Source organism: Cucurbita maxima, unplaced genomic scaffold (genome assembly GCF_002738345.1).
Source record: "Cucurbita maxima cultivar Rimu unplaced genomic scaffold, Cmax_1.0 Cma_Scf00008, whole genome shotgun sequence".
Classification (NCBI taxonomy): Eukaryota; Viridiplantae; Streptophyta; class Magnoliopsida; order Cucurbitales; family Cucurbitaceae; genus Cucurbita; species Cucurbita maxima.
In genome coordinates this window covers 3,508,533-3,534,652 of record NW_019272024.1, presented here as the reverse complement: position 1 = coordinate 3,534,652, position 26,120 = coordinate 3,508,533, and the positions used below count along the sequence as shown (strand labels likewise).

General features: G+C 38.1%; 5 protein-coding genes and 1 long non-coding RNA gene across 12 annotated transcripts in view; 5 read left to right on the top strand and 1 right to left on the bottom strand.

Annotated features, from left to right (window-relative positions):
* The first annotated feature begins 160 nt into the window (after positions 1 to 160).
* LOC111483038 (ribosome biogenesis protein TSR3 homolog) lies at positions 161 to 4,723 on the top strand. 2 transcript variants are annotated; one of them, XM_023129134.1, is made up of 10 exons: positions 161 to 463; positions 547 to 575; positions 674 to 720; positions 798 to 863; positions 1,358 to 1,398; positions 2,449 to 2,585; positions 2,807 to 2,897; positions 3,563 to 3,634; positions 3,844 to 3,956; positions 4,396 to 4,723. In XM_023129134.1, the coding sequence occupies exons 1-10, from the start codon at positions 384 to 386 to the stop codon at positions 4,515 to 4,517; spliced, it is 798 nt and encodes a 265-aa protein (XP_022984902.1). In that variant the 5' UTR covers positions 161 to 383; the 3' UTR covers positions 4,518 to 4,723. The 2 variants fall into 2 exon arrangements, with proteins under 2 accessions (XP_022984902.1, XP_022984901.1); XM_023129133.1 differs by having other exon boundaries at positions 4,390 to 4,723.
* Positions 4,724 to 5,229: 506 nt separating this feature from the next.
* LOC111483034 (histone acetyltransferase KAT6A-like) lies at positions 5,230 to 9,870 on the top strand. 2 transcript variants are annotated; one of them, XM_023129124.1, is made up of 5 exons: positions 5,230 to 5,596; positions 5,721 to 7,032; positions 8,483 to 8,671; positions 8,753 to 8,904; positions 9,037 to 9,870. In XM_023129124.1, exons 2-5 carry the CDS (start codon positions 5,751 to 5,753, stop codon positions 9,502 to 9,504), a joined length of 2,091 nt encoding a protein of 696 aa, XP_022984892.1. In that variant the 5' UTR covers positions 5,230 to 5,596; positions 5,721 to 5,750; the 3' UTR covers positions 9,505 to 9,870. The 2 variants fall into 2 exon arrangements, with proteins under 2 accessions (XP_022984892.1, XP_022984891.1); XM_023129123.1 differs by having other exon boundaries at positions 5,231 to 5,596; positions 8,474 to 8,671.
* A 401-nt stretch (positions 9,871 to 10,271) lies between these two features.
* On the top strand, positions 10,272 to 14,310 carry LOC111483036 (regulation of nuclear pre-mRNA domain-containing protein 1B-like). 4 transcript variants are annotated; one of them, XM_023129128.1, is made up of 7 exons: positions 10,272 to 10,945; positions 11,103 to 11,258; positions 11,388 to 11,544; positions 12,016 to 12,030; positions 12,082 to 12,158; positions 12,276 to 12,311; positions 12,789 to 14,310. In XM_023129128.1, exons 1-7 carry the CDS (start codon positions 10,781 to 10,783, stop codon positions 13,500 to 13,502), a joined length of 1,320 nt encoding a protein of 439 aa, XP_022984896.1. In that variant the 5' UTR covers positions 10,272 to 10,780; the 3' UTR covers positions 13,503 to 14,310. The 4 variants fall into 4 exon arrangements, with proteins under 4 accessions (XP_022984896.1, XP_022984897.1, XP_022984895.1 ...); XM_023129129.1 differs by having other exon boundaries at positions 12,016 to 12,158; positions 12,789 to 12,846; positions 12,919 to 14,310; XM_023129127.1 differs by having other exon boundaries at positions 12,016 to 12,158.
* Positions 14,311 to 18,828: 4,518 nt separating this feature from the next.
* LOC111483035 (beta-glucosidase 44-like) lies at positions 18,829 to 22,091 on the bottom strand. Its single transcript, XM_023129125.1, has 11 exons — positions 21,801 to 22,091; positions 21,626 to 21,684; positions 21,400 to 21,475; positions 21,225 to 21,296; positions 21,010 to 21,097; positions 20,668 to 20,920; positions 20,483 to 20,598; positions 20,197 to 20,414; positions 20,083 to 20,114; positions 19,377 to 19,479; positions 18,829 to 19,267 (listed from the first exon to the last, which is right to left on the bottom strand). Exons 1-11 carry the CDS (start codon positions 22,030 to 22,032, stop codon positions 18,987 to 18,989), a joined length of 1,530 nt encoding a protein of 509 aa, XP_022984893.1. The 5' UTR covers positions 22,033 to 22,091; the 3' UTR covers positions 18,829 to 18,986.
* An 819-nt stretch (positions 22,092 to 22,910) lies between these two features.
* LOC111483037 (UBP1-associated protein 2B-like) overlaps positions 22,911 to 26,120 on the top strand; it is a 5,065-nt gene continuing 1,855 nt past the window's right edge. For both annotated transcript variants that reach the window (XM_023129132.1, XM_023129131.1), the window contains exon 1: positions 22,911 to 24,219. In XM_023129132.1, the coding sequence (XP_022984900.1) occupies positions 23,006 to 24,219 (1,214 nt within the window). In that variant the 5' untranslated portion in view covers positions 22,911 to 23,005. The remainder of the gene's footprint in view (positions 24,220 to 26,120) is intronic.
* Positions 24,379 to 24,645, top strand: LOC111483039. The gene is made up of 2 exons (XR_002718310.1): positions 24,379 to 24,434; positions 24,484 to 24,645. It is a non-coding gene; the product is annotated as an uncharacterized LOC111483039 (long non-coding RNA).

Genomic DNA, 26,120 nt, shown 5'->3' with positions numbered 1-26,120 from the left:
GTATATATTAACCTAAAAATTAACTTTGAAATATTAAATTTAAATTTTATTAAAACTATAAATTCTAAATCCAGATAATTATAAATATATTGAATAAAAATGAAATTAAAAATTTTAAAAATAATTTATCAAATAAAAAGCTTAAATTTATGAGACATTTGAGCGCCTACTAAACATAAAACCTTGTGTCTTGGAGAAAGCGTTCGTCCGGCGCCGTCATGTACTAGTTCCGCCGCATCTGTGGACGGCGATACCAAATCAGCGAAGCCATTCTCAAAAAGGAAAGGAAAACAAAATAATGAAGCCGCGTAATACCTGACTAGAGACGCAGAGAAAAAGAGAACCCAGAAGCCCCGATTCCCACTTTACTAATCTGCTTCAGAATGAGTCACAACAAGCCTAGACGCTTCAAAAATCATCATCCGCGGCGCGGACAATCTTCTCGAGGCCATAAATTTATTGGGTAACTACACATACACTTACCCTTTTCCCCCCTGATTCGTCTCTTTGTTATTGCTCATTTGCTTTCTTTTTGGGCTTTTTCAGAGAGGACGAGTGTTTGCCAATCGACCCAGGTGCCTATTTTATCTGTGATTTAGTTGTGTTTATAGAAGCCCCATTATGGTGGAGGGGCATTGAATTTAGGTGCTTGATGAGTTCCTTTGTGTTGCAGACAATGAAGAGGAGCTAGCAGTACCAAAAATTCAGCTTGCCATGTGGGTGTGTAATGAACCCTTTTCTTAAGCTTACAAAACTGTTTGTAATCTGAAATTGATGGTGTTTTGCTGTTGATTCAGGATTTTGGGCAGTGTGATGCAAAAAGGTGCACAGGACGCAAACTCGCACGATTTGGCTTGTTAAAAGAAAGTACCTAATTATCTCCTTTTCTTTTATATTCATATTTTAAACTATGTTGCTCATATCCACTCTCTACTTCATTAATGATTATACAAAATGTCTTGTTGGATGTATTGGCTTAGTTCTATATGATCTTGCCGGGAATTTTGAAAATATGTTCGCATGTGATGATTGGTATTGATATGAATATGATATTTTGGAAAACAGGAATGGAAGTCTATAGAAAAATAGGTTGTATTGTGATTAAATGCTGAAGGAAATCTAATGTTAGATGGTTTAGATCATAAAAGTTGCAACTTGCAAAATCAGGGACCAAATGAAATACTAAAAACTAAGGAAAAAAAGTACAGTTTGCTTGAATTATTTCTAAGTTGCTTCATCAAATGAGGTTGTATGGTTTAAAACTAAATGAATAATCTGATGCATGCTCGTTTAAGGTTTTAGTTGGATTTCTTTCTACATATAAAAAAATTATCTAACTTCTATTGAATTCGTGCAGGATTTGCGTGTTAACAGTGGGTTTGGAGGCATTGTCTTAAGGTACTGTGAACAATTATGTTTCCTAGTGTACTAGTTGTAGCTAGACTAATACTGCCACAAGAAATTGCTTTCCTGAGTGTTGAGGAATTTTGAATTTGTTTGCTGTCTGAATGGAGGTACTTTTCTATTATTGTTGGGTGTTGTGAAGTCATCTTTGACATTTGGTGCTAATTTCCAGTAATCTGTTTGTTTTGAATGGCTTTGTGATGGAATACTTTTGAGTGAATATCTGCACGTGTCTCTAAAGAATCAAGGCTGGCTTGTAGGGGTGACCTCTAGACCAATCATTTGTTCTGAGGAGGAATCAAGGGTCCATTGGTTGATTGATTGATTAAATTGTGAGATCCCACATTGGTTGGAGAGGGGAATGAAGTATTGCTTATAAGGGTGTGGAGACCTCTTCTTAGTAGATGCGTTTTAAAATCGTGAGGTTGACAACAATACGTAACAGACCAAAGAAAAGAATATTTGCTAGAGGTGGGCTTGGGTTGTTACAAATGGTATCACAGTTAGTCACCGGGCAGTGTGCCAGCGAGAATGTTGGTCCACAAGGGGGGTGGATTGTGAGATTCCACATTGCTTGGAGAGGGGAACGAAACATTCCTTATAAGGGTGTGGAAACTCTCCTTAGCAGACACGTTTTAAGACCGTAAGGCCAACAACAATACGTAACGAGTCAAAATGAATAATATTTGCTAGCGGTGGGGCTTGGGCTGTTACATGAATGAATGAAACATATATGAAAGGAAAGGATGGGAGACCATGGACCATATAAAGGCTTCCATCATAAGAGCCGAGTGCTTATAAGCAAAAAGGGGAAAATGTAAGAGGTGGCTATGAGATTCTGAGCTCTTGCAGAGGAAATGTTCTCACTAGAGTATAGCTATTCGTTAGTGAATGTGTGGTCTATGAACTAGCTAAGTACTTTGTTTAGCCCTTACTCTGTTACAACCTTTGCCCATTTCATAATGTATTGACTAAATTCTGACTCAAAGGCTTGTGAACCTTTTGCTGGTATTTTGAACCTCTTCAATCTGAAAATTTTTGCAGTCCAGTGGGGGTGAATTGTGTCTCTAAAGAAGATCATAGTCTTCTTAAACAAAGAGGCTTAGCCGTTGTGGATTGCTCATGGGCACGTCTCGGTGATGTTCCATTTGTGAAGTTGCGTTGTGGTGCTCCTCGCCTATGTAAGAGATTTACATTCTGAATATGAAATTTTTGTGTAGTTCTTAACATTACTGTTATATGATTTTTAATGTTTTTCTAAACTACGATGGAGATTTCACTAAGTTTATTGAAGTGAATTTTCCTGGCAAGACTCTATTTGGTTGACTTAGGCAATGACTATAATTATTATATGATGGTTTTTTCTCCTGATTCTGATTTTCACTTTCTGCAAATATTGTAGTACCTTGGCTAGTAGCAGCAAACCCAGTAAATTACGGTCGACCATGTGAGTTATCTTGTGTCGAAGCGTTAGCCGCCGCTCTAATCATATGGTAACACGATCTCTATGTCATCTCTTCTCATGTGTGCCTGTTGGTTTCTAGATTCTTCTGAGATTTATGTCGATTACTTATCTCATGTCGTTGGTATATCCTTTTGTCATAAATTTGGTGTAATAATCAGCTTACAAAAAAAAATCTCGTTGTAGATCTACTCATCATCTAAAATTTATAAGGGGTTGTACATCGTTTATTACAATATGCCGGTTAGATCTCACATTGGTTGGAAAAGAGACGAAACATTCCTTATAAAGGTGTGGAAACCTTTCCCTAGCAGATGTGTTTTGAAACCTTGAGGAAGCTCAGAAGGGAAAACCCAAAAAGGACAATATTTACTAGCCACGGGTCTGGGTTGTTACAAATGGTATCAGAGCTAGACTCCGGGCGTTGTGCCAGCGAGGACGCTGGACCCTCAAGGGGGTGGATTGTGAGATCCCACATTGGTTGAAGAGGAGAACAAAACATTCCTTATAAGGGTGTGGAAACCTCTCCCTAGCAGAAGTTTGCTTTATGGTTTTGTTAATGTCAACTCTCTGCTTATCACGTTTCTTTCTTGATGTTTGAACTTTTCATAGCTGGAAATATGATTATCTGTTGGTGTAATTGAGCAAGCTTTTTGTCCATTTTGTTTAACTTTTTCTATTGAACTGAACCAACAGTGGAGAAGGGGAAACAGCAGATTTGTTGCTTGGTAAGTTCAAGTGGGGCCATGCTTTTCTTTCCGTTAATAGGTATGTTTTATCGATTACCTAAGCATACCTACCGCTTCATATGTAATAGAGCTGGTTTGAAATGACTTTCTAAGTGCTTAAAAACACTCGGAAATACTTTGTTAAAGCACTTAAAGTGTAAAAAGGAGTGGAGTTCAAGGCTTGTAAATTACTATCATATGAGCTTTTTTCTATATCAATGCTTGCTAATTCCTCTTCGTATCACACAGAGAACTTCTAAAACAATACTCAGCATGCGAGAATAGTGCTGATATTATCTCGGTCCAGAATGCTTGGTTATCACAACAACGACAAGTCCCGAAGGAACCTCGTATTGTAGAAGGTATTCTTTTGAACTAAGTACATCCGTCTCATGTTTATTTTGCGCCTTAATTTGGAAAAAAATGTGTGGAGAAATCGTTGGATATAGAAGAGAAAAACGGCACAAGTATTTCAAATTTGCATCTCGTAGTTATGAAGGACATGTAAGTATCTAAATCTACGTCCAATAGTTATGTAGACACAATCGTAGCACTCTCGTGGAATAGATTGTCAAATATGTGTCGGTATAAAACGATCCGAATTGACAAAAGGCAACAGCCAACATCATCTAACCAAACCAAACCGACCAGCTGTTTTTGGTCGTTCTACATTTTAGAAAACCAAACAACTTGGGCTAAACCAATGGAGGGTAATGGCTTTTCATTTGGAAGTAGGGTCGTTTTCTAGTACTAGTTAGGGTTTAACTCGAACGAATGATGAGTTGTATGTTGTAGGTGCAGAAAAGTCATCTGTGAGCGAAGACGATGAGGGTTCCGACGATTCGGAGGATGGACTTCCACCATTGGAGAAGAACCTAAATCACTTGACCTTGCAGCAAGACAGCGACGAAGAAAGCGAGTAAAAATCGATACCATAGGGACAAAACTTTGATCTAGAGACCAAACACTTTCTACAAAGTCTAGGTTTCTTCTATGTTGCATTGCCTTTTTACTTAATAGAAGTACTAGCTCCTTTGGAGCTGTGTAATCTTTTTATCTTTTTTTTTTTCTTGTATTTATATCCCAGCGTTCCTAATAAGTAGGCCATTTGCATTTGCATTCGATGTGAGACTCTCAAATCCACCCCCTTCGGGTTCCAGTGTCTTTGTTGGCACATCGCCTTTTGTCCACCTCCTTTAAGGTTCGGCCTCCTCGCTGACATATCGCATGGTGTCTATCTCTGCTATCATCTATAATGGTCTAACCTCATTGCTAGTCGATATTGTCTTCTTTGGACTTTTCCTCAAAGTTTAAAAACGCGTATGTTTCCACACTTCATAAGAATATTTCGTTTTCTTCCTCAACCGATATGTGATCTCATAAGTTGAGTGTCGGGTTCTTATACTTTTGATCAAATCTTACCCGTGAGGCTTAATAAAAGATATTAGCTCATTATTACATAAAAATAGGGTAATTAATGACATTGAGGATTTGGACCATAATAATTTAACTCACTATCTAATGAGAGAAGAAACTGAGGCAATGGCGCTTAATTTGGGCGTACAGGGAGTGGGGAAGGGGCATTTTCGACCTTTCGTAAACGAAATATTGAAATTTAATCGACGAAGCAAAAAACCCTAGAAGTACCCCCACCCCACCCTCTCTGCGCTCTGTTTCTACTTCTACGCCATAGATTCAACAGATAAATTTGTGTTTTAAACAACACATTTCCTTTTTATCTCTTTCAAATTTCTGTTTCTTCTCTCGTCTTCGTTTGTTTTCAGGTTTCAGCGACGAGTTCAGGCAGTTGTTCCGGCACCTGGGAGTCATTTCTTCTTCTATTTTACATTTTGAGTATTGTGGGGTTTCTTCAATGCTTGCTCAGCTTTTTCCCTTTTAATTTCTAATGGTGGGTTTTGTCTTATGGAATTAGGGTTACAATTTCCCTTTCATTTCCTCCTCTAAGGAAAATTCCTCTCCGCAACGTCAAGCAAATACTTCTGTGAGTCATTTTCAAGATCGTTTTTTTTTTTTTTTTTTGATGTTCTATCTTTTATCGCGTAGTTCGATATTTTTCGCCGATTCTTATCCTTCTGGTACTGGATTCGTTTTCCCCTTTCTTTCAGGTTTGAAATTTGAGTTTTGAATTTAAAAGGATGTCTTCGAAATCGAAATATCAAGTTCTTGACAATCGACCCATTGATCAGTGGAGGGTTACGGAGTTGAAAGAGGAGCTTAAGAGACGAAAATTAACCATCAGAGGCCTGAAGGAAGATTTGGTAAAACGGTTGGATGAAGCGCTTCGAAATGAAAGGGAAGAAAATGCGGAGGAAACCGATGGTGTTGATGGTGACCCTCCAGTTACAAATAGTGACAATAACCAAGTGCATGCATCTTCGGCAAAAGACTCAAATGAAGATGCTAAAAAGATTCTGAATGTAGAAGATGTTGAAGTTCAGGTTGACAGGAATGACAGTACTGCAGCTGGGGACGATGGGGCTAGTCTCAATGGTTGTCCTAGGGTAGAAGAGGGGTCGGCTATCCATGTCACTTCTGTGGAAACTAAAATTACGGTAACTGAAAATGTGGCTTCTGAAGTAGCGTTAGGTGTGGAAGGTTTGCAGAATATGGAAAGCAAGGATAACGAAAATTCGAAGGTCGAGTTGGAGATTGAGAAATCGAAGCCCCAGGTGGATAGTGAGGATTCAAAGTCCCAGCTGGATGATGTGAAAACGGAGCTCGAGGTGGAGAATGAGAATTTGAAGTCTCAGCAGGCAGATATCGTGCACGACTTGTCTGCTTCAGACAGCCAGGTATCTGAGGTCAGCCCTGTTTTAGGGTCTCAAGTAAGAACTGATTCTATTTCTACTGATTCTGTGACAATTAATCAAATGATTGAACTAAAGGAAAATATATCTGCTGATCATGTAAAATTAGAACTAGATGTTAAGCAGGAGATGGTGGAACCATCATCCAGCATTATTGTCCCAGATGCTGGCGAATCACATCCAATGGATGTTGAAGAGCCATCTGTGAACAAGAATGTTGAAGAGTCACTTGCAAACAGAGATGTTGTGGAGTCACCTGAGAACAAAGATGTTATAGAGCCTATTGTGAATGAAGATGTTGAGGAGAAATATGATGTTAAGGACATGATTTCTGAGGTTCATGAGAAGCATGATGACACGGGGTTTTCTGAAAAGCTAAATTTAGATAGAAGTTCTGGGGACGATTCAATAGAAGATGCCATAGAGACTAAGACTGTTTTGGGGAATAATCCTAAAGAAATGGGAGAGAAGAATGTAAAGAGTGAGGGCCTTATATGCAAAGAGGAAAAGGTTGGAGACATAGCAGTGCGAGGTTCAACTGCAGATAAAAAGTATCTTGATACAGAGAATGAGGTTTCATCTTTGCCTGCTGAAAAAAGAAAGCTTCATGGTAATGATATATTTCCTGACCTTCTCCCCTTACCCCAAGCCTGATCCATTGCACCAAACTGAAGGGAAATATATACAAATTGTGTTATTTTCTCAGCATAAATTAATACTTATGCTTATAACTTCACTGATTTTGTGAATTTCAAATTTTCATTTTAGTTTTTCTGTCGTACATAAAATTTTCATCATGAAGATCAGTTTATGTTTTAGGAATTTTGAATGAAGGCTTTGCATGTTATATAATATTTTCATCTTATTTATATGCCAATACAATGGATGTCACTTTAGTTGGGGATAATGAACTATTATTATCATAGCTACTCTTTTTATTTTTCCGAATGATGTTATAACAATTAGTTGAATTGGTTTCTTCGTTTTTGTTAGCTATATGCAATATTGTAATTATTTTCATTTTCTGGTGTATATATATGCAGTTTTAGAGTACACTCAGCCACTGTCATAAAAAGAACTATAAGGAGAGTGCATCTCTATCTGTCTCTTTGAGTTTATGGAAACTAATTATTGGTTCTAGAAGTAATTGCAGTTAAAAACATCGCTAGCTTTCTTTCAATGGATTTTTTTAGTTTTCGGAAGTTTAGTTGATATTTAGTTTGCTGCTGTCTTTGCATTGGCTTTTCTGAAAGAAGTTGGTAGCTAAATGATGTTCGATGATGAAGAGAAATTCGTTGTTCATCGGGAGTATCTTAGATGTTAATTGTTTTTTTGGCATAGTCATTACTGTGTTATGTTGGTGAGTTTTCTGCAATATAGTTATTCTGGTTTTGAATATAAGTTGATGTTGGAAAAAAATTGTGTAAAGCTCTAAAGTTAAACCCCTATATTTTACCATGTTCGCTCGATGTTTTTCATTTTCCTTTTTCTTCTTGATTTGTTTGTACCTCTTTCATTCATGAAGGATTTCTTCTCGTTAGACATAAGATGACCTTCAAATATAATGGATGGCTCATGATTCTGTGAAATTTTGTTTTCAGTTGAACTAATATTTTCTCCAGCTACGGTAATTGAAAATTTTCTGGGATTTACTTTTGTTTCCAGGTAAATGGACAGGTTTCTGTCTCCATACCATATCTGTTTCTACCGATATCTCTTTCTTCATACCGTTTTCTGGCCATACCATGAGGCATCAGTCAAGATGTTTTTTCGTGATGGATTGTCCCCATTTCAGTGGAATCCTGCTCTTTTTCACTCCATGTTAAAATCTACTAAAATGTTAAATTTTAGTCGCTCTTCTGCAAATTCCAAGTTTTGTCCTGAATGAGAATCTGTTTCTCTGTTTATAGAACTTGATGTGCTGTTTGATTGGTAGACGTGAAAGTCTTATTGATTTTGATTCGGTTGAATAACATTATTCTGCATTGGATTTTCTTCACATTTAGATCAATTGTCTTGGTTTTGTTTTGTCTGATGAGATTATTTGGCAGATCAAGCAGTGGTTGGAAATGAATCTGTAAAGAGACAGTGTAGGTGGAATGCTGAAAACCTCAAAATTCCAGAGCCTCAAAACACTGCTCATACATCTACTAGTAATTCAAAGGACATTCATCAGTCCATTACTCCGAAACGCAACTTCTCCAGATCTGACTCCACAGCTAGTGAAGATCCATCGAAGGAACGTGTTGGTGAGTTAAATTTGACAAGTTGACTATATTGCGAATTCTGGGCCACATCTGACTCACTTTCCTCTCTTTTGCCTTGTATAGTTCCACCATCACCAAAACCTCCCACAAATTCACTAAAAATCGACCGTTTTCTGCGTCCATTTACCCTCAAAGCTGTGCAGGAGCTTCTGGGTAAGACTGGTAGTGTCTCCAGCTTCTGGATGGATCACATCAAGACGCATTGCTATGTAACTGTAAGACTCTTCGATCCTAGTTGCCGGAATCTAATTTGTTCCCTGCTTATAGGAGGTTCATAGTTTTGGAATTTGATTCCTATGGACATTACATACTAATTGTTGCTTGGAAACTACTGTCAATGATCCCAGTACTCATCGGTGGAAGAAGCCATGAAGACTAGAGATGCTGTTTACAACTTGCAATGGCCACCAAATGGTGGGCGTCTTCTTATAGCTGAGTTTGTTGATCCTCAAGAAGTAAAAATTCGAGTGGAATCTCCACAGGCTCTTAAACCTGCGGCAGTTGCTCCACCGGTTTCTACTATGCCCCCACCGATGCCACCAGAGCCTTCACCTCGTCAACCAAGGCAGCATTTTGCTCCGTCACCTTCTTTGCCACCACCCCCACCCACAAACAACCTTGCTCAAGCAAGGGAGCAGCTTCCACTCCCACCCCCACCTGCACTTCCTGATAAAGTCGACACTCCCATCGTCACATTAGATGACCTCTTCAAGAAAACCAAAGCTACTCCTCGCATCTACTATTTACCTTTATCAGATGAACAGGTGCAGGTAAAACGTGCAGCAGCAGCAAGGGGAAAAGACACCAAGCAGTAAGTCGAGACAATGCCCAGTGTCTCAGTGTTGTATTGTGGCTGCTGCTACTGCCGCCCTGTGGATTCCTTAGTGATTTTAGAGTTTGCAAAGGTAAAAAAAAAGCGTAGAGTGGCATGTTTTTGAATGTCTTGAGTGCTGGCAGGGAGGAATTTATCTCTGTTAAGCTGAAAATGGCAAAATAGAGTATCAGATGGGTAGGTTTTTCTTGCATATTGGTTAGGATATTGAGAATTGACTTCTAAAATTGAGATTACTCTGTATTTGGTTATGTAATCATATTTACCTGTCGGAACAAATGAACCTATGAGTTAGATTTGTTGTATCACAGGATGCCTTCAACCTCTTTGGATCTCGTTTCTTACTGTTCTTTTGACTGTTCTTTAAATGTGTCAGCTTCTTGGTTGTATTGTATTTAACAAAGATATTTAGACCATATTCTTAGAGCTTCTACATCTCTACAATTTATTCAATACAAGCAATTAGGGTTCATTTGAATTGTCAATATTAGCTTTTTATTTGACCACAGAAAGTTTATAAAGGAATGAAAGAAAGTTATTGGGTATTTTTTAAATGTGGTACTTTTAGGCTTAAAGTTCGAAAGTTGGCTTAAGCGAACTCTAGTTGACTTTAAATTAGTTAATCCTCGTGTTCCACTAGTAAATCTTTTTCACCCATGATCCAATAAGACCAACTTAAATGGCCTATATATATATATATATATATATTTTGAAGAGGATTTAAAGTCTAAAATTAAATTAAAAGGTAATCTCACAATGGAAGGCAAAAATATAAATCACGGTGGACGTTACCGGCGTTGTTCTAGTTTCATCTCCTTTGATTTGTTCCGCTTCTACTTTTCTGGGTCCAATTTAGTTTTCTTCCCCTGATTCTGGGTTTTGTTGGGCACCTCAAGGTGTGTATACTTGCTTGGAGTTTCGATATCTTTCATCTTTCTTGTGTTGCTTGCTGCGCCTCTAGGGATTTCTACTGTTCATATTATTATTAGTTTGACAGTGTAGTTTGTTGCTGCTGTACTGGAATGAATAGCGTGTTCAGCGAGCAAATACTTGCCGATATGCTGTCGAAGCTCAATAGCACGCAGCAGTGTATTGAAAGTATCCTTTTCATTTGCTTACTCTTCTGTAATGCTATACTTCCGTTATCGTTGCGCCATTTCTCATCTCTTTTTAGGTTGGGATAATCTTGTTGCCTTTGATTTCCATTGTTTTGGGAACTGGTTGTTGCAACATGGGATAAGCAATTCCACAATTCAGAAATGGCCCAGAAAGTTCCTCTTCTGTATCTTGCTAATGATATCTTACAAAACAGCAAGCGTAAGGGAAATGAATTTGTTTCTGAGTTCTGGAAGGTTCTTCCATCAGCGCTTAAGGATATTCTTGACCATGGTGACAACCATGAAAAGAATGTGATTTCCAGAATGGTAAGACCTTCATTCCTGTTCTAAGATTTTCCTATGAGCTTTACTTGTAGAATTTATCAGGAGAGCTACTCCCTTTTATTGGGTGTCTGAGATTGTTGTCTGAGATTCTTGAGCATGAAAATTGTTAAAAAAAGTACTTGTGGTTGCACGTTTTTAGGTAGATATATGGGAACAAAGGAAGGTATTTGGATCCCGAACTCGAAGCCTCAAAGATGTAATACTTGGGGAAGAGGCACCTCCACCTCTAGAGTTTAGTAAAAAACGTACTCGATCAGTCAGAATAGTCAAAAGAGATTCAAGGTCGATTAGAACAGTGAGCGACCGTTTTATCTTCAGCTTTGTTTTCGATTTTCATTTGTTTTGTGTGGCACCAAAAGTTATGAAACACTTTTGTTTGATTCGTAGTTGATTTGACATTATATATCCTTAATTTGGTATGCAGCAATTGTCTATTGGAAGTACAGCTGAAAAAATTGTATCAGCATTCTACCTGGTTTTGAGTGAATGTTCTAATGAAGAAACTGAGATGACCGACTGTAACTCTGCAGTTCAACGTGTACGGAAGATGGAAAACGATGTGGATTTTGCTTGTTCCATGGGTATGGCAACAATGATTTGACCCAAGCCCACCAGATATTGTCCTCTTTGAATTTTCCCTTTCGGGTTTTCCCTCAAGGTTTTTAAAATGCATTTGCTAGAGAGAAGTTTCCACACCCTTATAAAGAATGTTTCGTTCTCCTCCCCAACCGATGTGGGATCTCACAATCCACTCCCTTCGAGGCCCAGCGTCCTCGCTGGCACTCATTCCCATCTCCAATCAATGTGAGATCCCACATCAGTTGGAGAGGGTAACAAAACATTGTTTATAAGGGTGTGGAAACCTCTCTCTAATAGACCCGTTTTAAAAATCTTGAAGGGAAGCCCGTAAGAGAAAACCTAAAGAGGATAATATCCGCTGGCAGTGGGTTTGGGCCGTTGTATCTAATTTGTTTCGAAAGGAATTCATATTTGTTCTTTTAGTTGCAATTGCCAAATTATTTGGTCTCTGAGTTTCTATCAGTATCCACCAGCGAAGAATCCTCAGCGTAAAAAGTTAGCCAAAGAACTGGAAGAGGAAGAAAGTATTCTGAAACAGTGTATTCAGAAACTACAATCATTTGAAGCCAATCGGATGGCACTTATATCTCATTTAAAAGAAGCCCTGCATGTTCAGGTATCTTGATCAATCATTTCAACATGTCCTTTGAAGTTTGAACAAATTTTTATTTCTGTATTACATTATGAAGTATGAACTACTGACAAGTTTGGGGAACTGGACAACCAATTGTAGGAATCAGAGCTAGAGAATATTCGAACACAGATGCAGGTATGTTCTTGAGTGAATTAGACTCGTTTTGCTTAGGCTTGTACTTAACGTTTGATAGATCTTCAACATGAATGTTGTAGTTTGACTGTTTGCAAGATCTCTTATCGGTTGGGGAGGAGAACGAAGCATTCTTTATAAGGGCGTGGAAACCTGTTTTCAGCAGACGCGTTTTAAAAACCTTGAGAGGGAGCCCGAAAGAAAAACCCCAGAGATGACAATATCTATTAGCGGTGGGCTTGGACCATTATAAATGGTATCAGAGCCAGACATTGGGCGACATGCCAGTGAGGAGACTAAGCTCCAGAGAGGAGAACGAAACATTCTTTATGAGTGTTCTTTATAAGAGTGTGGAAATCTCTTTTTAGGAAATGTGTTTTAAAAACCTTGAGGGGGCTATAATTTATGTATGACTCTGATGGGTGCTGATAATTGAATTTTTGGTTACCATTACCTATTTCGTTTCGAACTTAATTACAGGTAGCTCAGGCTCAGGCAGAGGAGGCTAAAAATGTGCAAAATCGGTTAAACGATGAAGGTTATCTATCAAAACGTTCCACAATCAATTCAAATGCGAAAGCTGGACGGAGTCCTAACAAGTCTGCTGCAGCCATTGCAGCAGAGGTTTCTGTCAAGCTCGCAGCTTCTAGCTCGTATCAAATGATCATGACATCGGTTCTCTCCACATTTGCAGCTGAGGAGGCTAAGAATACTGTTCTAACAAAGACCAATAACGGATCGAATGCGTTCACGCCCAACCCCGTGCGCTCTGCCAATTCTATTACAAAACCTGAAGCATCAGCCATTGTTTCAGATCCTAATGTTTTCATGTCTATGCAGCCCCTTCCTGCACCAGCTAACCATTCATATCAATCAGTTATGGTGCCCCAACCGGCAATGCAAAGCCAAGCCCCCAATTCACAAACTCCATATCAGATGCTTCCGAACGCACCTTCCCAGCAATATATGCAGCTCTCGAATGGAGTCTTAACCCCATATGGTTATGGTAGTCTTCCAAGCTCGACTCCGGTACCACCACCGCCTATTCCCCGTATGGTTAGTCCAATGGTGCCCTTGACTCAGCAGTTGCTGCAACAGCCAATGCCCTTAGCTCAGCAACCATCACCTATGATACAAACACAACCAGTCCCTTTCGCACAGCAACCATTAGCACCTAGTTTCCGACCGCCTTAGCCGCCCGGGATGGTGTATTATGGACACCTTCCCCCTTCTCGGTGAAAATTTTGTACTAAAGGTACCCTCCCCCTTCCTGTAAATTTAGCATCTTGAGCTGACTTATTGTACATTACCTTATCCTTTGAATGTCAGGCCATGTCATAGACAACACCACACTAGTCGTTGCTCGTAGCTCTCCGAACGTACGAGCCTGTGAATGAAGCAAGATCGAAATCATATGGAGCTGTGGCGGTAAGAACTTGCGATATCTACTGCATAATTTTGAGATAATGACATTAAGATCAGTCTCTTTCTCCCTCAGCCTTACTTGGTGGGTGAAAATGTAGAAAGTATGGAAATAATGTAACTGGTACAGGGCTCCACACTTTTGGGAGATCACTCAGCCCACCCTACAGTTTCTTAAATAGGTTCCATATCGTCCAGTTCAATTGTACTGATAAAAGAACAAGCAGACGACAGAGACAACGAGCTAGCCCGCCCACACGAATGTCGATGTTCTTCAGCGTTGAAGATGTAAAGGAGCTAGCAATGGCTGGCTAGTAGGCTTGTGGCAGCAGCCTCCATGAAAGTTGTATAAGGGAGTTTCATGGTTATTGGGTCAGCTTGGGAATGAAAATTCAAAGGCTCAAAACCATAGGTCAATTGAGAGCTTAGCTTAATTTTAAATGATAGATTGAAGCGGGACGAATAATCAATAATCAAGGTGTAAGAAGTGAGTCGTTCGTGGATTGGGTTGAGTCGGGTTGAGACATTTTTTTAAAGTAACCCAATTGATGTGAATAGTAAATTTTTATTTTTATTTAAAGTAAAACATTTGTTTTTTTTTTTTTTAATTTTCAAACATTTAATTAAATTTCGCCACTCCTTTGATGAAAATCCTTCATTTTTTGTACACAACAAAACCCAATTCAATTTTGATCGTGTCATGTTTTTCAAGTCATCGAGTTTTTTGAACACCTTTAATTTCTAGTTATAACAATCTACCAACGAAAACCATATGAAATCGAAAGTAACAAAATTTAGATTAATCAATTAAAAACAATGAAAGCTATCCACTCGCCATTCAAACTCGAACCAAACAAACCAGGTGTGAAGATGATCGAACGAACTCGATCCAACTATGAGATGTGTTATTTAAGAATTGTGGAGGATCCAAAGAATTCACAAAGTTTTTGGTGGGGTGGGTGTGGCTTCAAATTCTTTGTGAACAACAAATGTTTTTGAGACAAGTTGTTTTAGGGTTATAATGAAACAATTTATCTGTTAAACTATAAAACTCCATCTTTTAATTAACAATTGCCAATTGGGATGTGTCACTGTATTGGTGCCGAAAGTGAGTCATCATCATTTGTATTACAAAATTTTGTTCATATTGGAACGACAAGCACACATGGTGGGGTCGACTAGACTCGATTTAAATCTATTTAAAACTCGATCGGTTGAATTATGTTGAAGGGATTCTTCGATGTGTTATTGTTATTGTGGATGTTGAAATATAAATTATTTGAATAGGCTACCATAGTGTAATTGTATGTTGACTTTTAATTGAGCGTTATTAAGGGTATGAAAACTTTTGAATGTATATATCCATTTGTTAATGTTATATCTAAGTTAATAATCAAAATCATTCGCCTCGTAAGTCCTCAATATTAGAACTTACCGGGGCTTGTTGATTTGTCCACATTTTTCTTAGTTCTTCGGAATTCTTACATTTAACCAATTCCTTGCTATGGTGTCTGATGAACCAAGTGCCACTGAGGAGTTAATTGGTGACCCTTAATGGAGCTAGGTTTAACCTAATATACTGCTCACGAAAACAATTTGGATGAGTTACGAAAGGGTGCCTCCAAGTCTTAACCAACTTTGAGACCTATGTGGGTTCATCGTGTATGATAAAACACCACCAAAGGTTAGGTGGTGACCCTATAATGGAACTAAACCCATATGGAGATAGTAACTCATGCACAATATTCATAACAAACCCTTATCAAATGTACATGATAACCAGTACATACGTGAATTATAACACAATAACTTCGCACATTCATAAGGATTCACGTCTGATGGAATGGCGGAACCAAATAGCTATAGCGACTTACATTTGGAATAACAATGAAATCGAAATACTAAAGCACGACGAACGACCGAATGAAATGAGAGGAGAGTGGGAACCAACAACGCAAGGAGAAACTAAGAGAGTAAGGGAGACCAAGCGTGAGGGGAGATCGGGAGATGTAGAGATTGAGAGAGCAAGGAGAGTTGGAGAGTGAAACCAAACCACTCGTCGTGAGAAGGAGGGTGAAGTCAGACCTCTTAAGGTTATATAGATTTTTTCAAACCAACAAAACTCAACCATCCTTAATAAACCTAGGAAGTCAAAGTTAGCCCTCTTAATCCCCATTTCTCCGATGAACAAAAGTTATTTCTCGATGAATTAGACATGAAGGTACTTTCAACGAATCGTGATTAAACACTGATTTTTCAATCAAAGGTCAATGAACGAGGGATAAGTCGATCAAAATAAATCTAAATTCATTAAAATTAGATTAGCTCCGCAATTATTGACCTGGGTCTGATATCTATTTTGAGTGATAATTGGAATTAAATTTAATTAATTTAACTTTTTTCTAAAAATCATAAATTACTTTTAGTGGGTGGCACTGTATGGATAACAGCCCACTTTCTAAAGTCAACTTATGAAGAAGGTTCTTATCAAATTAGTTGCATTATTATGGAAGGCATCATTAAAACTTGAGGCCCTTTCACATGGTTGGCTTCCCAAATGCTATCCAAAATAATGTTTATGATAGGATGATACGAATAAAACACTATCTTATTAAGCATATCAAACACAACATCCTTAATTATCTCATAAAACATTGAAAATTACAACCTAAAGAAACATGAAAGAGGACAAAGCCACTTCATGTCCTGTTTTTGTTGCTGTCGGCCACCGGAGCAATGCTTCCCGGGTGAACTTTGTTACTCCTTGCAATCAAAGAGCCACTGCCGCCCGAGCTGATTGCAGCGGTGGCCTCACCTCGGGACGGTCGATTCGCTTCCATTCTCTCAAGCTTGTCCTTCTGTTGTTTCTGTAGGAGGTGAATTTTGGCGTAGGAAGCTCCAATGGATGACATGATTCTAAGAGGAAAGAAGAAGAAGAAGAAGCAGAAGATTGTTGGGTTTTGTTTTCTTGTCGTGTTGGAAGTTTGTTTAGGTTTTGTTGTGTTTGGAAGCTTTAAATTTGGTCGTATTTATAGGCCATGCATGCTTTGGCCAAGGGCCATGGCTGCTCTCTAAATAAATTAAATCCAATGCTCCAAAACCCATATGGTTTCTTTCATTTTCTTAATCAATTCCATTGTCTTTGTCAAAGAAGAATATACTTTCTATAATGGGTTCTTCCCTCGAACTCTCCGGGCCGTATTTTGTATTTTGTATTTCATAACGTAAAGGTACTTTATAAACTAGATTCAAGATGAGGCAAATTTAGATGAAGGGTCAAATTATATTTTATCGTTAGATTAGGTTAGGTAAGATTGGATAACGACAACAAACCCTCTTATTTTCAGTTCCATCCAAAAGGTTTCGTATCAATTGAGGTAAGTTTGTTTTCACTTATATATCATGAATCAATCAATATAATTTAATATTACATATGAACTTGTACGAACTAACACATGATGCAAAAACATAAGAGTATTTATGTGACACTCGAGTAAATGAGGACTACATGAATGAACTAATATCACATCCGAATGAGAGTGGTTCTAAGGATATGATGGCTAAGAAATGCTTAAAAGAAATGAACGTTACTATCTATACCAACAATGTGCACTTTACTTTCGGTGGCTCAACCATAAGAAAACTATGCTTTAATTAGAGTAATTTCATACTAGGTGACCTCTTAAAAATTTTCCTAAGATGCATGTGAGTGAGGACAAGACATGCTGGGAAAACTTAGGTTAGTTTGTGAGGATAGTTTTCACTCTTTGAAGTGAGAAGTAAGTAAGGTGACTATGTTACAAGGGATGCAAAGGAATGTCGGGGCATACTTTACTTAGAGCAATTCTACGTTGGTTGACCTTTTGGAAAATTTTCAAATATGCATGTTTGTGAGGACAAATCATGCTTGAAAAACTTGTGTTGTTATTTGGGGATAGTTTCACTCCTAGAAACGAGGAGTGAGTAAGATGACCATGTCTCACGGGATTGAGAAGAATGTCTAGGCCACCCCCATGTGCCGAATCCATATTCCAAATCCTGATCACCTGACCATTTATTTCACATTTTTTTGCACAACCCAAACACGTGCTACACAAACTCAAACACCTCGACTCCGAACTCAAACATCCTTTTCGCGATGAGTTCATACGAAACCGACTAATTCCAACTATTGACCAACCAACCAGTTGAATTAAAATAAAACCAAAGCACAACACAAAGCATGCCATTCTCTTTAAGAGTAGGTGAAATGAAAGACCATGTCTTAGAAAATATATAGTTTTTTTTTGGTATTATTTAATGTGAAGGATTAGAGATGGTTTTAATGATAGGCACGAATGAGAAGGAATAGTGGTGCGTCGGACAAAGGCATTTTTTCAGGTCACCATAGTGGAAGAAGCACACAGAGACTCAATGAAATAATTATAATAAATTTCCTGAGTGGCAGTGGCGTGGCATATCTATTAATTAGTAACCACAAATGATGCCACGTCGGATGTGTGAAATGGAAGCTGCCTAGCTGGACGCATTGTTATTGGGGTTAATCACTGCTTAAATTTTCTAATTAAGACACACCCCTATAATGGAGCCTTTTATCTCCTTAATTATCAGCCACGCTGTTGTTGGAATCCAACTTGGATAATAGGGTGCTTTGGCATCTAATCATTTTTTTAATTAAAAAATTAGTTTAAATTACAAATTTGGTCTTATGGATGGGACGTAATCTCGATCTGATTCTTATAATTTGAAACAAAACATTCTTTATAAAGGTGTGAAAACTTCTACCTAGTAGACACGTTTTAAAAACCTTGCGAAAAAACCCGAAAGAGAAAGCACGAAGAGAACAATATATGTCAGTAATGGTCTTGGGCAGTTACAGATTAGTATCAAAGCCAGACACCATATGCTGTGCTAATAAAGACATGTTGTAAAAACATTGGGGGAGGTCTGAAGAGAATAATATCAGACAATTATGATAACTTCTAATTTCTTAATCTGGTCGTATGTCTTAAGCTAGTTGAAGTTATGATAATGTTGATCAAATAAGTGATTATTATAAAAGTTTGTAGGATGGAGGGATTGACATTTCGAGATTTTTAAAAGCAGACGAATACGAGCATAACTTAGTGCATAAAGTAAAAATTACATCATTTTAGAAGTCAATGGTTCAATCTCGAACCTTACCACCGTTGAACTACCAAACATTTGTTCTCATTTAGACGAGAAAATACTTACCAATTCAAACTATAAAACACACTAAGCTTGTTTCTTCTTTTGAATCATTTGTTTGAACCAATAGGCCGACATCTTAGGAATTCTCTTGAGGTTGTCTTTGTAATCTACATATATGATACCAAACCTTGAAGTATATCCCGATAGCCATTCAAAGTTATCGAGCAATGACCAAGCGAAGTAGCCAGTCACATTAGCTCCATTATCAATAGCTTTCTTCATATTCTGCAAGTATGTTTTATAGTAATGTATTCTCTCTGTATCGTTTAATCCTTCGGGGAGTGGGATATCAGAAGTATCCATACCTGTCGTTAAAACATGTCAATATGAACATAGCTCAACGATAATTGATATATACTTCTTTTGAAGTTGCTCGAGTTAAACATGTCAACTAGTTGAGTACGAGTGCTCTACCATTTTCTGAAACAATAACGTTTGGGTTCCCATAGTGTTGCTTCACATACATCAAAGCTTTGTACATTCCCCATGGTACTTCGTACAACCAACCTGTATGAGCCTGAGAATCAAATTTAGAGTAAACTTCTATTTAGGTCAAGAAAGTATGAACACACGTACGTCTCGACATGTTACAAAACGTGTCTAGGACACAACTTGTAACGGCCTAAGCCCACAGCTAGTAGATATTGTCCTCTTTGACTTTTTCTTTCGGGCTTCCCTTCAAGGCTTTAAAACATGTCTGGTAGGGAAAGGTTTTCACACTATTACAAGGATATTTCGCTCCTCAACTAATGTGGGATATCATAATGGCCACTTACCAGCGAGGATGCTGGGCCCTGAAGGGGGTAGATTATGATATCCCACATTGGTTGGGGAGGAGAACGAAACATCTTTCATAAGAGTTGGAAACCTTTCCGTAGCAGACGTGTTTTAAAGCCTTGAGGGAAAGCCCGAAAAGAAAAGCCCAAAGAGAACAATGTCTGCTAGCGGTGGGCTTGGGCCGTTACACAACTCTTGAAAAAAAATAGTGGCGTGTCGTAGTAGATCACCCCATTTTCTCTAACCGAGTATTAAAGGCGAGAACTACACAAGATCGGACTTCAAAGCTCAAACACTCCTAACACCGAAACAATTTAAAAGTTCGAGATTAAAAAGAGATTACCCTCGGACCAATAGGTTTTCCATTCTTTTCATCTGTAGAAGAAAACATGTATATATTAAACAAAGGCTATTGATCTCGAAGAGGTGAAAGAATTAAGAGAGTAAATGGACTAACAAGCATAGCCAACATTCCAATCTGATTGATACCCATGAGTGGTTGGTTTGGGCCAAGTAGGGTTGAACATATAGAACGTGGTGTATTGATTGATACCCACAAAATCCACTGACCCTTTCACCAATTCAACCTCTTCATAGCTGAATTTTGGTAGCCTTTCCTTCACAATTTCTTGCATTGTTCTTGGATATTCACCATATGTAAAAGGATGCAAGAACCTAAACCAAAATTACAACCAAAAACAAACATTCAATCTAAATTTTCTTTTCATAATTACATATTTTACCATCCAATATGAAAATCTCTTGCTCTTTGAGCTGCATCGTTGTCTTCTTTTCCTTTTGTGAGAGGTTCGTAATACGTAAAATCAAGTAAAATCCCAACTCGTCCTCCTTGTTTCCCCTGAAACAATTTGTAAGAGGTTTATTAACGACGTGTTTCGGGATTGAAACGATGTGTTTCAAGACTTACTTGAAATTTCTTTCTATATCTGTCAACTACAGTAGCATGGGAAAGAATGATATTGTGAGCCACGATGTAAGGTTCAGTTCCTGAGTTTCCTGTTGTACAGTTTCCATATTCTTTTGAACACCTTGAAGGAGGCATTATACCACTGTTGAAACCAACATCAGCTATAACTCTTGGTTCGTTAAACGTCATCCAATTCTTTACTCTATCTCCAAATTCTTCGAAACAAAATTCAGCATAATTTGTAAAATCGATCCTGCATATTGTTAAAGACTGCGACTATAACCCTGTCGTATCGTATGAAAATATCTCCACTGATATGAACCCTTTAAACTAAAAGCTTACACAATTTGCTTGTCTAGTAAACCTCCATATCTCTCTTGAAGTGACAAGGGAAGATCATAGTGGTAAAGATTTGCATAGGGTGTGATTCCTAAATGTTTCAAATTAAAAGAACACAAAAAAAAAGTTATAGAACGACAATCGTAATAGTAAAATTTGATCGGTTTTTGAAGTAAAATTGACGAAGAATTAAAGGAATTATTGTGGATTGATTATACCTCGTTGAATCATGTAGTCAATCAATTTATTATAGTACGCAACTCCTTTCCAATTTACTTCTCCTGATCCATCTAGTGAAAAAAAAAATGAAATTTTTCTAAGTATATATGATTCTATGTCGACGCTAATGATGTTTACGCTTCGAAAAATGAATGTAAAAGAAAATTTTATTACTTGGAAATATCCTCGGCCAAGAAATTGAGAAGCGATACGCATCGAAGTTCAACCTCTTCATGTTATCGATGTCTTCCTAATGGCAGACAAGAAATCAAATTAAAGACAATTTAATTAATACATATAGATATTTTATTAAAACAAAAGCGCATATTTTAATTTGTTGAGTCATGCTCGAGCATACAACCAAAAAAATTAGTTACAAATGCAAGACTCGTATACATACCTTGTATCGGTGATATTGATCGACAGCGACATCTCCAGTAGCATTGCCAGCGATCTTTCCTGTTCAAACATCTCACATTTTGAAAAAGAAAATGAAGTAGATTTGTTGATATCTTCTAATGTTTTAACTAGAAATAATGCTATAAAGACTAAATTAATACTGAAATCAACTGTACCAGGAAGTTTAACAAAGGGATCCCAAATGCTTGGGCCTCGGCCATCTTTGTCAGCCATTCCTTCTACTTGATATGCAGAAGTTGCAGTTCCAAAGACAAAGCCTTCGGGAAATGCAGCTCGGCTGAGGCCTCCGGTGTCGAAGACGACACCGGAGAAATCGTAAGGTGGTTGGGATGAGAAAATTGTAGCATTGAGAGACAGCAGAAGAAGGATGAAGAAGTTGATTTTCATGGCTTTTTGGGTGAGAAAGAATAGAAAGATAAGAGAGAAAGGAGTGTTGAGTTTCAGAATTATTGGTTTTAGGATACCAAATTGCACAACAAAACAAATGGCTCTTATCCAAACTAAATTCACGGGTCATCTGTACACTTTTTCTTTCACTTTAATTGTTTCAGTCTCACCGTTTCCTTATAAGAAATATTTCGTTTTCCTTTCATGCTGATGTTGACCGATGTGAGATCTCACAATTCTCTCTTTTGGAGGCGCTTTCAACCTCACGGTTCTTTTATAAAGAATGTTTTGTTCCTTTCTCTAACGGATGTGGACTGATGCGATATTTCACAATCTACTCATTTGGAAGCCCAACGTACTTGCTAACACGCTGCTCGGTGTCTAACTCTAATATCATTTGTAAAAGTCTCAACCCTAATACTATTTGTAATTGTCTCAGCCCAAGTCTACCACTAACAAATATTGTCTGTTTTAGCGTGTTACATATCACCTTCAGCCTATTTTAAAATAGATTTATTAGATAAATGTTTTAAAAATGTTTCGTTCCCTCTCTAACTAACATTGAATTTCAATGATAGTTTTGAAATATAATAAAAAATTTAAGTTTAATAAATTTATAAATTTTAAAAATAGTAAATAAATTAAATGGATTTAACAAAGTTATAAGTTAATTTTTAATGTTAAAAAGAAAAAAAAAAGCTTATATCAATTAAATATAAAATTAAAATCTTTGAATTTGTTGGATTTTTTTTTTTTTGTAATTTACATAAATTAATTCTTCAAAGAAGAAGAAAAAATCCCATAAATTAATGTAAAGAAAAAAGAAATATATTTTTGTCTATTATCTGATTTAATTTATAAGAAATATTTATATTCATATTCCAATTTCCTTCGGAGTCGAACCAGCCCGCGAAGCTTTTTGATTCGTATTGTTCGTTCTCTGTTCTTCGGAAGCCGACTGAATAGCTCTCCAATGGAGGAAACCAATAAAACCACCAAAAGAAAGCTGGTGAAGAAATCTGAAAACAAGGTAGACAAGAAACCAAAGAAGGAGCTAGATGATCCCGTTCCGCCTCAACCACACGACGACGATTCCGACTCCGATTTGGACGATCTTTCCAAACTCCTCCAGCCTTTCTCCAAGACACAACTAATCGAGCTCATTTGCAGCACTGCTCTTAAAGACCCCAATCTTGAAGCCCAAATTCGAGCGGCTGCCGACCGCGATGTCACTAACCGCAAAATCTTTGTTCATGGCCTCAGTTGGGACACGACCCGAGAAACCCTAATGTCAGTTTTTGAATCTTTTGGTGAAATTGAAGATTGCAATGTGGTTATGGACAAAAATACAGGGAAGGCTAAGGGATACGGGTTTATTTTGTTTAAATCCCGGCAGGGTGCGACTAAGGCGTTGAAGGAACCTAGGAAGAAGATTAATAACCGGATGACTTCGTGTCAATTGGCTTCTTTGGGTTCGGTACCGCCCCCGCAAAGCCATGAGATTGTCTCGCGGAAGATTTATGTCGCTAATGTGCACCATAACGTGGATGCTGAGAGGCTTAGGGCTTTCTTTGCGAAGTTTGGAGAGTTAGAGATGGGTCCGATAGGGTTTGATCCTGAGACAGGGAGATCGAGAGGTTATGCCATTTTTATTTATAGAACGAATGAAGGTGCGAAGAAGGCTCTTGAGGAGCCACACAAAGTGTTCGAAGGGAACAAATTGCACTGCCAGAGGGCGTCTGAGGGGAAGAACAAGAATCAAAATTCGACGCAGGCATCGAAGAGCTTGGGGCAAAGTCAGCCGTCGGTTATGGCGGCCATGGCCGCAGCTCCAAATTTGCAATTGTTCGCTCAACATCCGAGCCTTAATCCTATGTATGGTGGATATGGGAACCCAGCTTTGGGAGGTGGAATGTTGAACCAAGGAGTAGTTCCCATGAGTCAAGTGGGTCCGATTGGTAGTTCTGTTGGGGCTGGCATAGGTTTGAGTGGTTACAGTGGGGGGTCGTATGGCTTAAGCCAATTAGGTGCTGGTGGTTCGTCATTGCTAGGCTCTTATGGCCCTGGTTCGTCATCACTGAAGGGGTTGCCGCACATTTACTCAAGCTCAATGCTTGGTAAGACGGTTTCTGAATCGGGTCAGACGGCTGCTGGTGGATCTTACGGTGGATACACGTCACATTTGTGGTATGAGATGTTTCATATTCTTTTTATTTACTGCACTTTAAGCCTTCTATCATTTGTATGTTTCAACTTTTCATTCAGTGCTTAGCGTTGATTACAGTGATAGGTAGTATGTATAGATTATTAATGAGTGCTGTTAGGACTGCCATCCACAACAGCCTGCGTGTACAATTTTGATTTAGGTAATTGGTATATAAAGTACCTAAGGCTACCATTAGGTGGTAATTCTAAGAATTTAGTATATAAAATACCCAAGGCTACCATTAGGTGGTAATTCTAAGAATTTATAGTATTGTAATCCTCTTATTCACAAGGTGGTTATCAAACTTTAAAATGGTTAAAGATGCCCTTCTCAAGGTCATACCTAGGCAGCTTTATTTAATACTCCCCACATATTATCTATCTATATTCAGGATGCCAGTGGAGCTATCAAAGTAAAGTAGTTGAAACGGAATTGTAGAGACTTCTTTGAAATGAGTTCGTTAAGGAAGGAGGTTTATGAATTGTATCTAGTGAACTAGAGGAGGATAGCTTGATGCTGTCGTGATGCAAGACGTTTTAGGAGGTCTAACGTTTATTGGGTGCAGATAGATGTGACTCCAGTTATGGTAAAATTTTATGCTTAACAGGTCTATCAATTTAAGAATAGTGATGTTGAAATTGACTTATGGAAAACCGAAGTGTGATCAAAATATTAGCTAAATGGACTACCGAGCATAAAAGAACCGAATCAAATTGACCGAATTAACCCAATTTGTATTACCTAACTATTTTCTGCTCATGAAATTGTACCTGCCAATCTGCATTGCTCAATTGGTCCAAATTGACTTGATAGGGTTGGGTTTTTCAATTTTGATTTGGGCTCATAGCCCATTAAAAAGGGTGTAGAAAATATTTACACGTTTTAGATACTCTTAGGCTTTTCTTGTTGGTCCTCATGCAACAAAAGAGCAGCTCTTCACTAAAAGTTGATTGCATTGATGCCTGATGGAGAGAAGGTCCCTGCCCTTGGATCCGAGACCAAACTTTTTCTTAAGAGGATAGATGGAGAAATTTATGTGAACTCTAAGTAGATTCACAATGAACGTACATCTTTGATAGGTATAAAAATAATTCTATTTAAAGCTGCTTTGATAATTTGCATGGCACTCATGGTGCATCTATTTGTGCCAAGGGTCCTAGACTGGATTCTTACCTAGGCAACATTTAGATCTGTCTCACAATTCATTGGAACACCAAAGCGATTAAGATTAACAAGTCTTGGCATTTTCTTATTGATGATAGTCAACTAATTTGAAAGAGGAATCAAGGTAAGGCTTTTGAAACTTTTAAAGATGTTGGGAGTGTTTTGGAGTAATAACGTATCATAGTGAATTACCTTGTTCTTGAGATGTGTGCTAAAACATCATGTGTAAAACTAAACAGCTATTGAAATAAAATTGAAGATAATACTATTGTATCCCCTAACGTCGTACATCTAGCTGAGAGAGTGGGGCTAGAGATAGGTCTTTCGGTTTGCTGTTGTTGGGTGGTGAAGGATCAAGAATGAGAGGGAAGGTGTGCTTGTTAAGTGCAGTGACAGATGGCAATGGCATATGGTCAGGGACAACTGCCAAGTGGATCTCAAGGTGGTGGAGGCAGGTATGGAGGCGATGGGAATGGCTGAACTTGAGACTGCTATAGCTGTGGTGAATCTGGACATTTCACCGGAGAGTATCCACACCGTGTCCATTAATATCATACATTGGTGATTGACAGTTACTTTTCTTGCTTGTTGATGTGCTTGATTAGGTTTCGTTCACTATCTCGGTTTCAATATAATGGGTCTTTAAGCTGGGTCTGTTAGGTGTTTTGAGATAGGATCTAGAAGCTCTCTTTATGGATTTCCCACCCGCCCCCCCCCC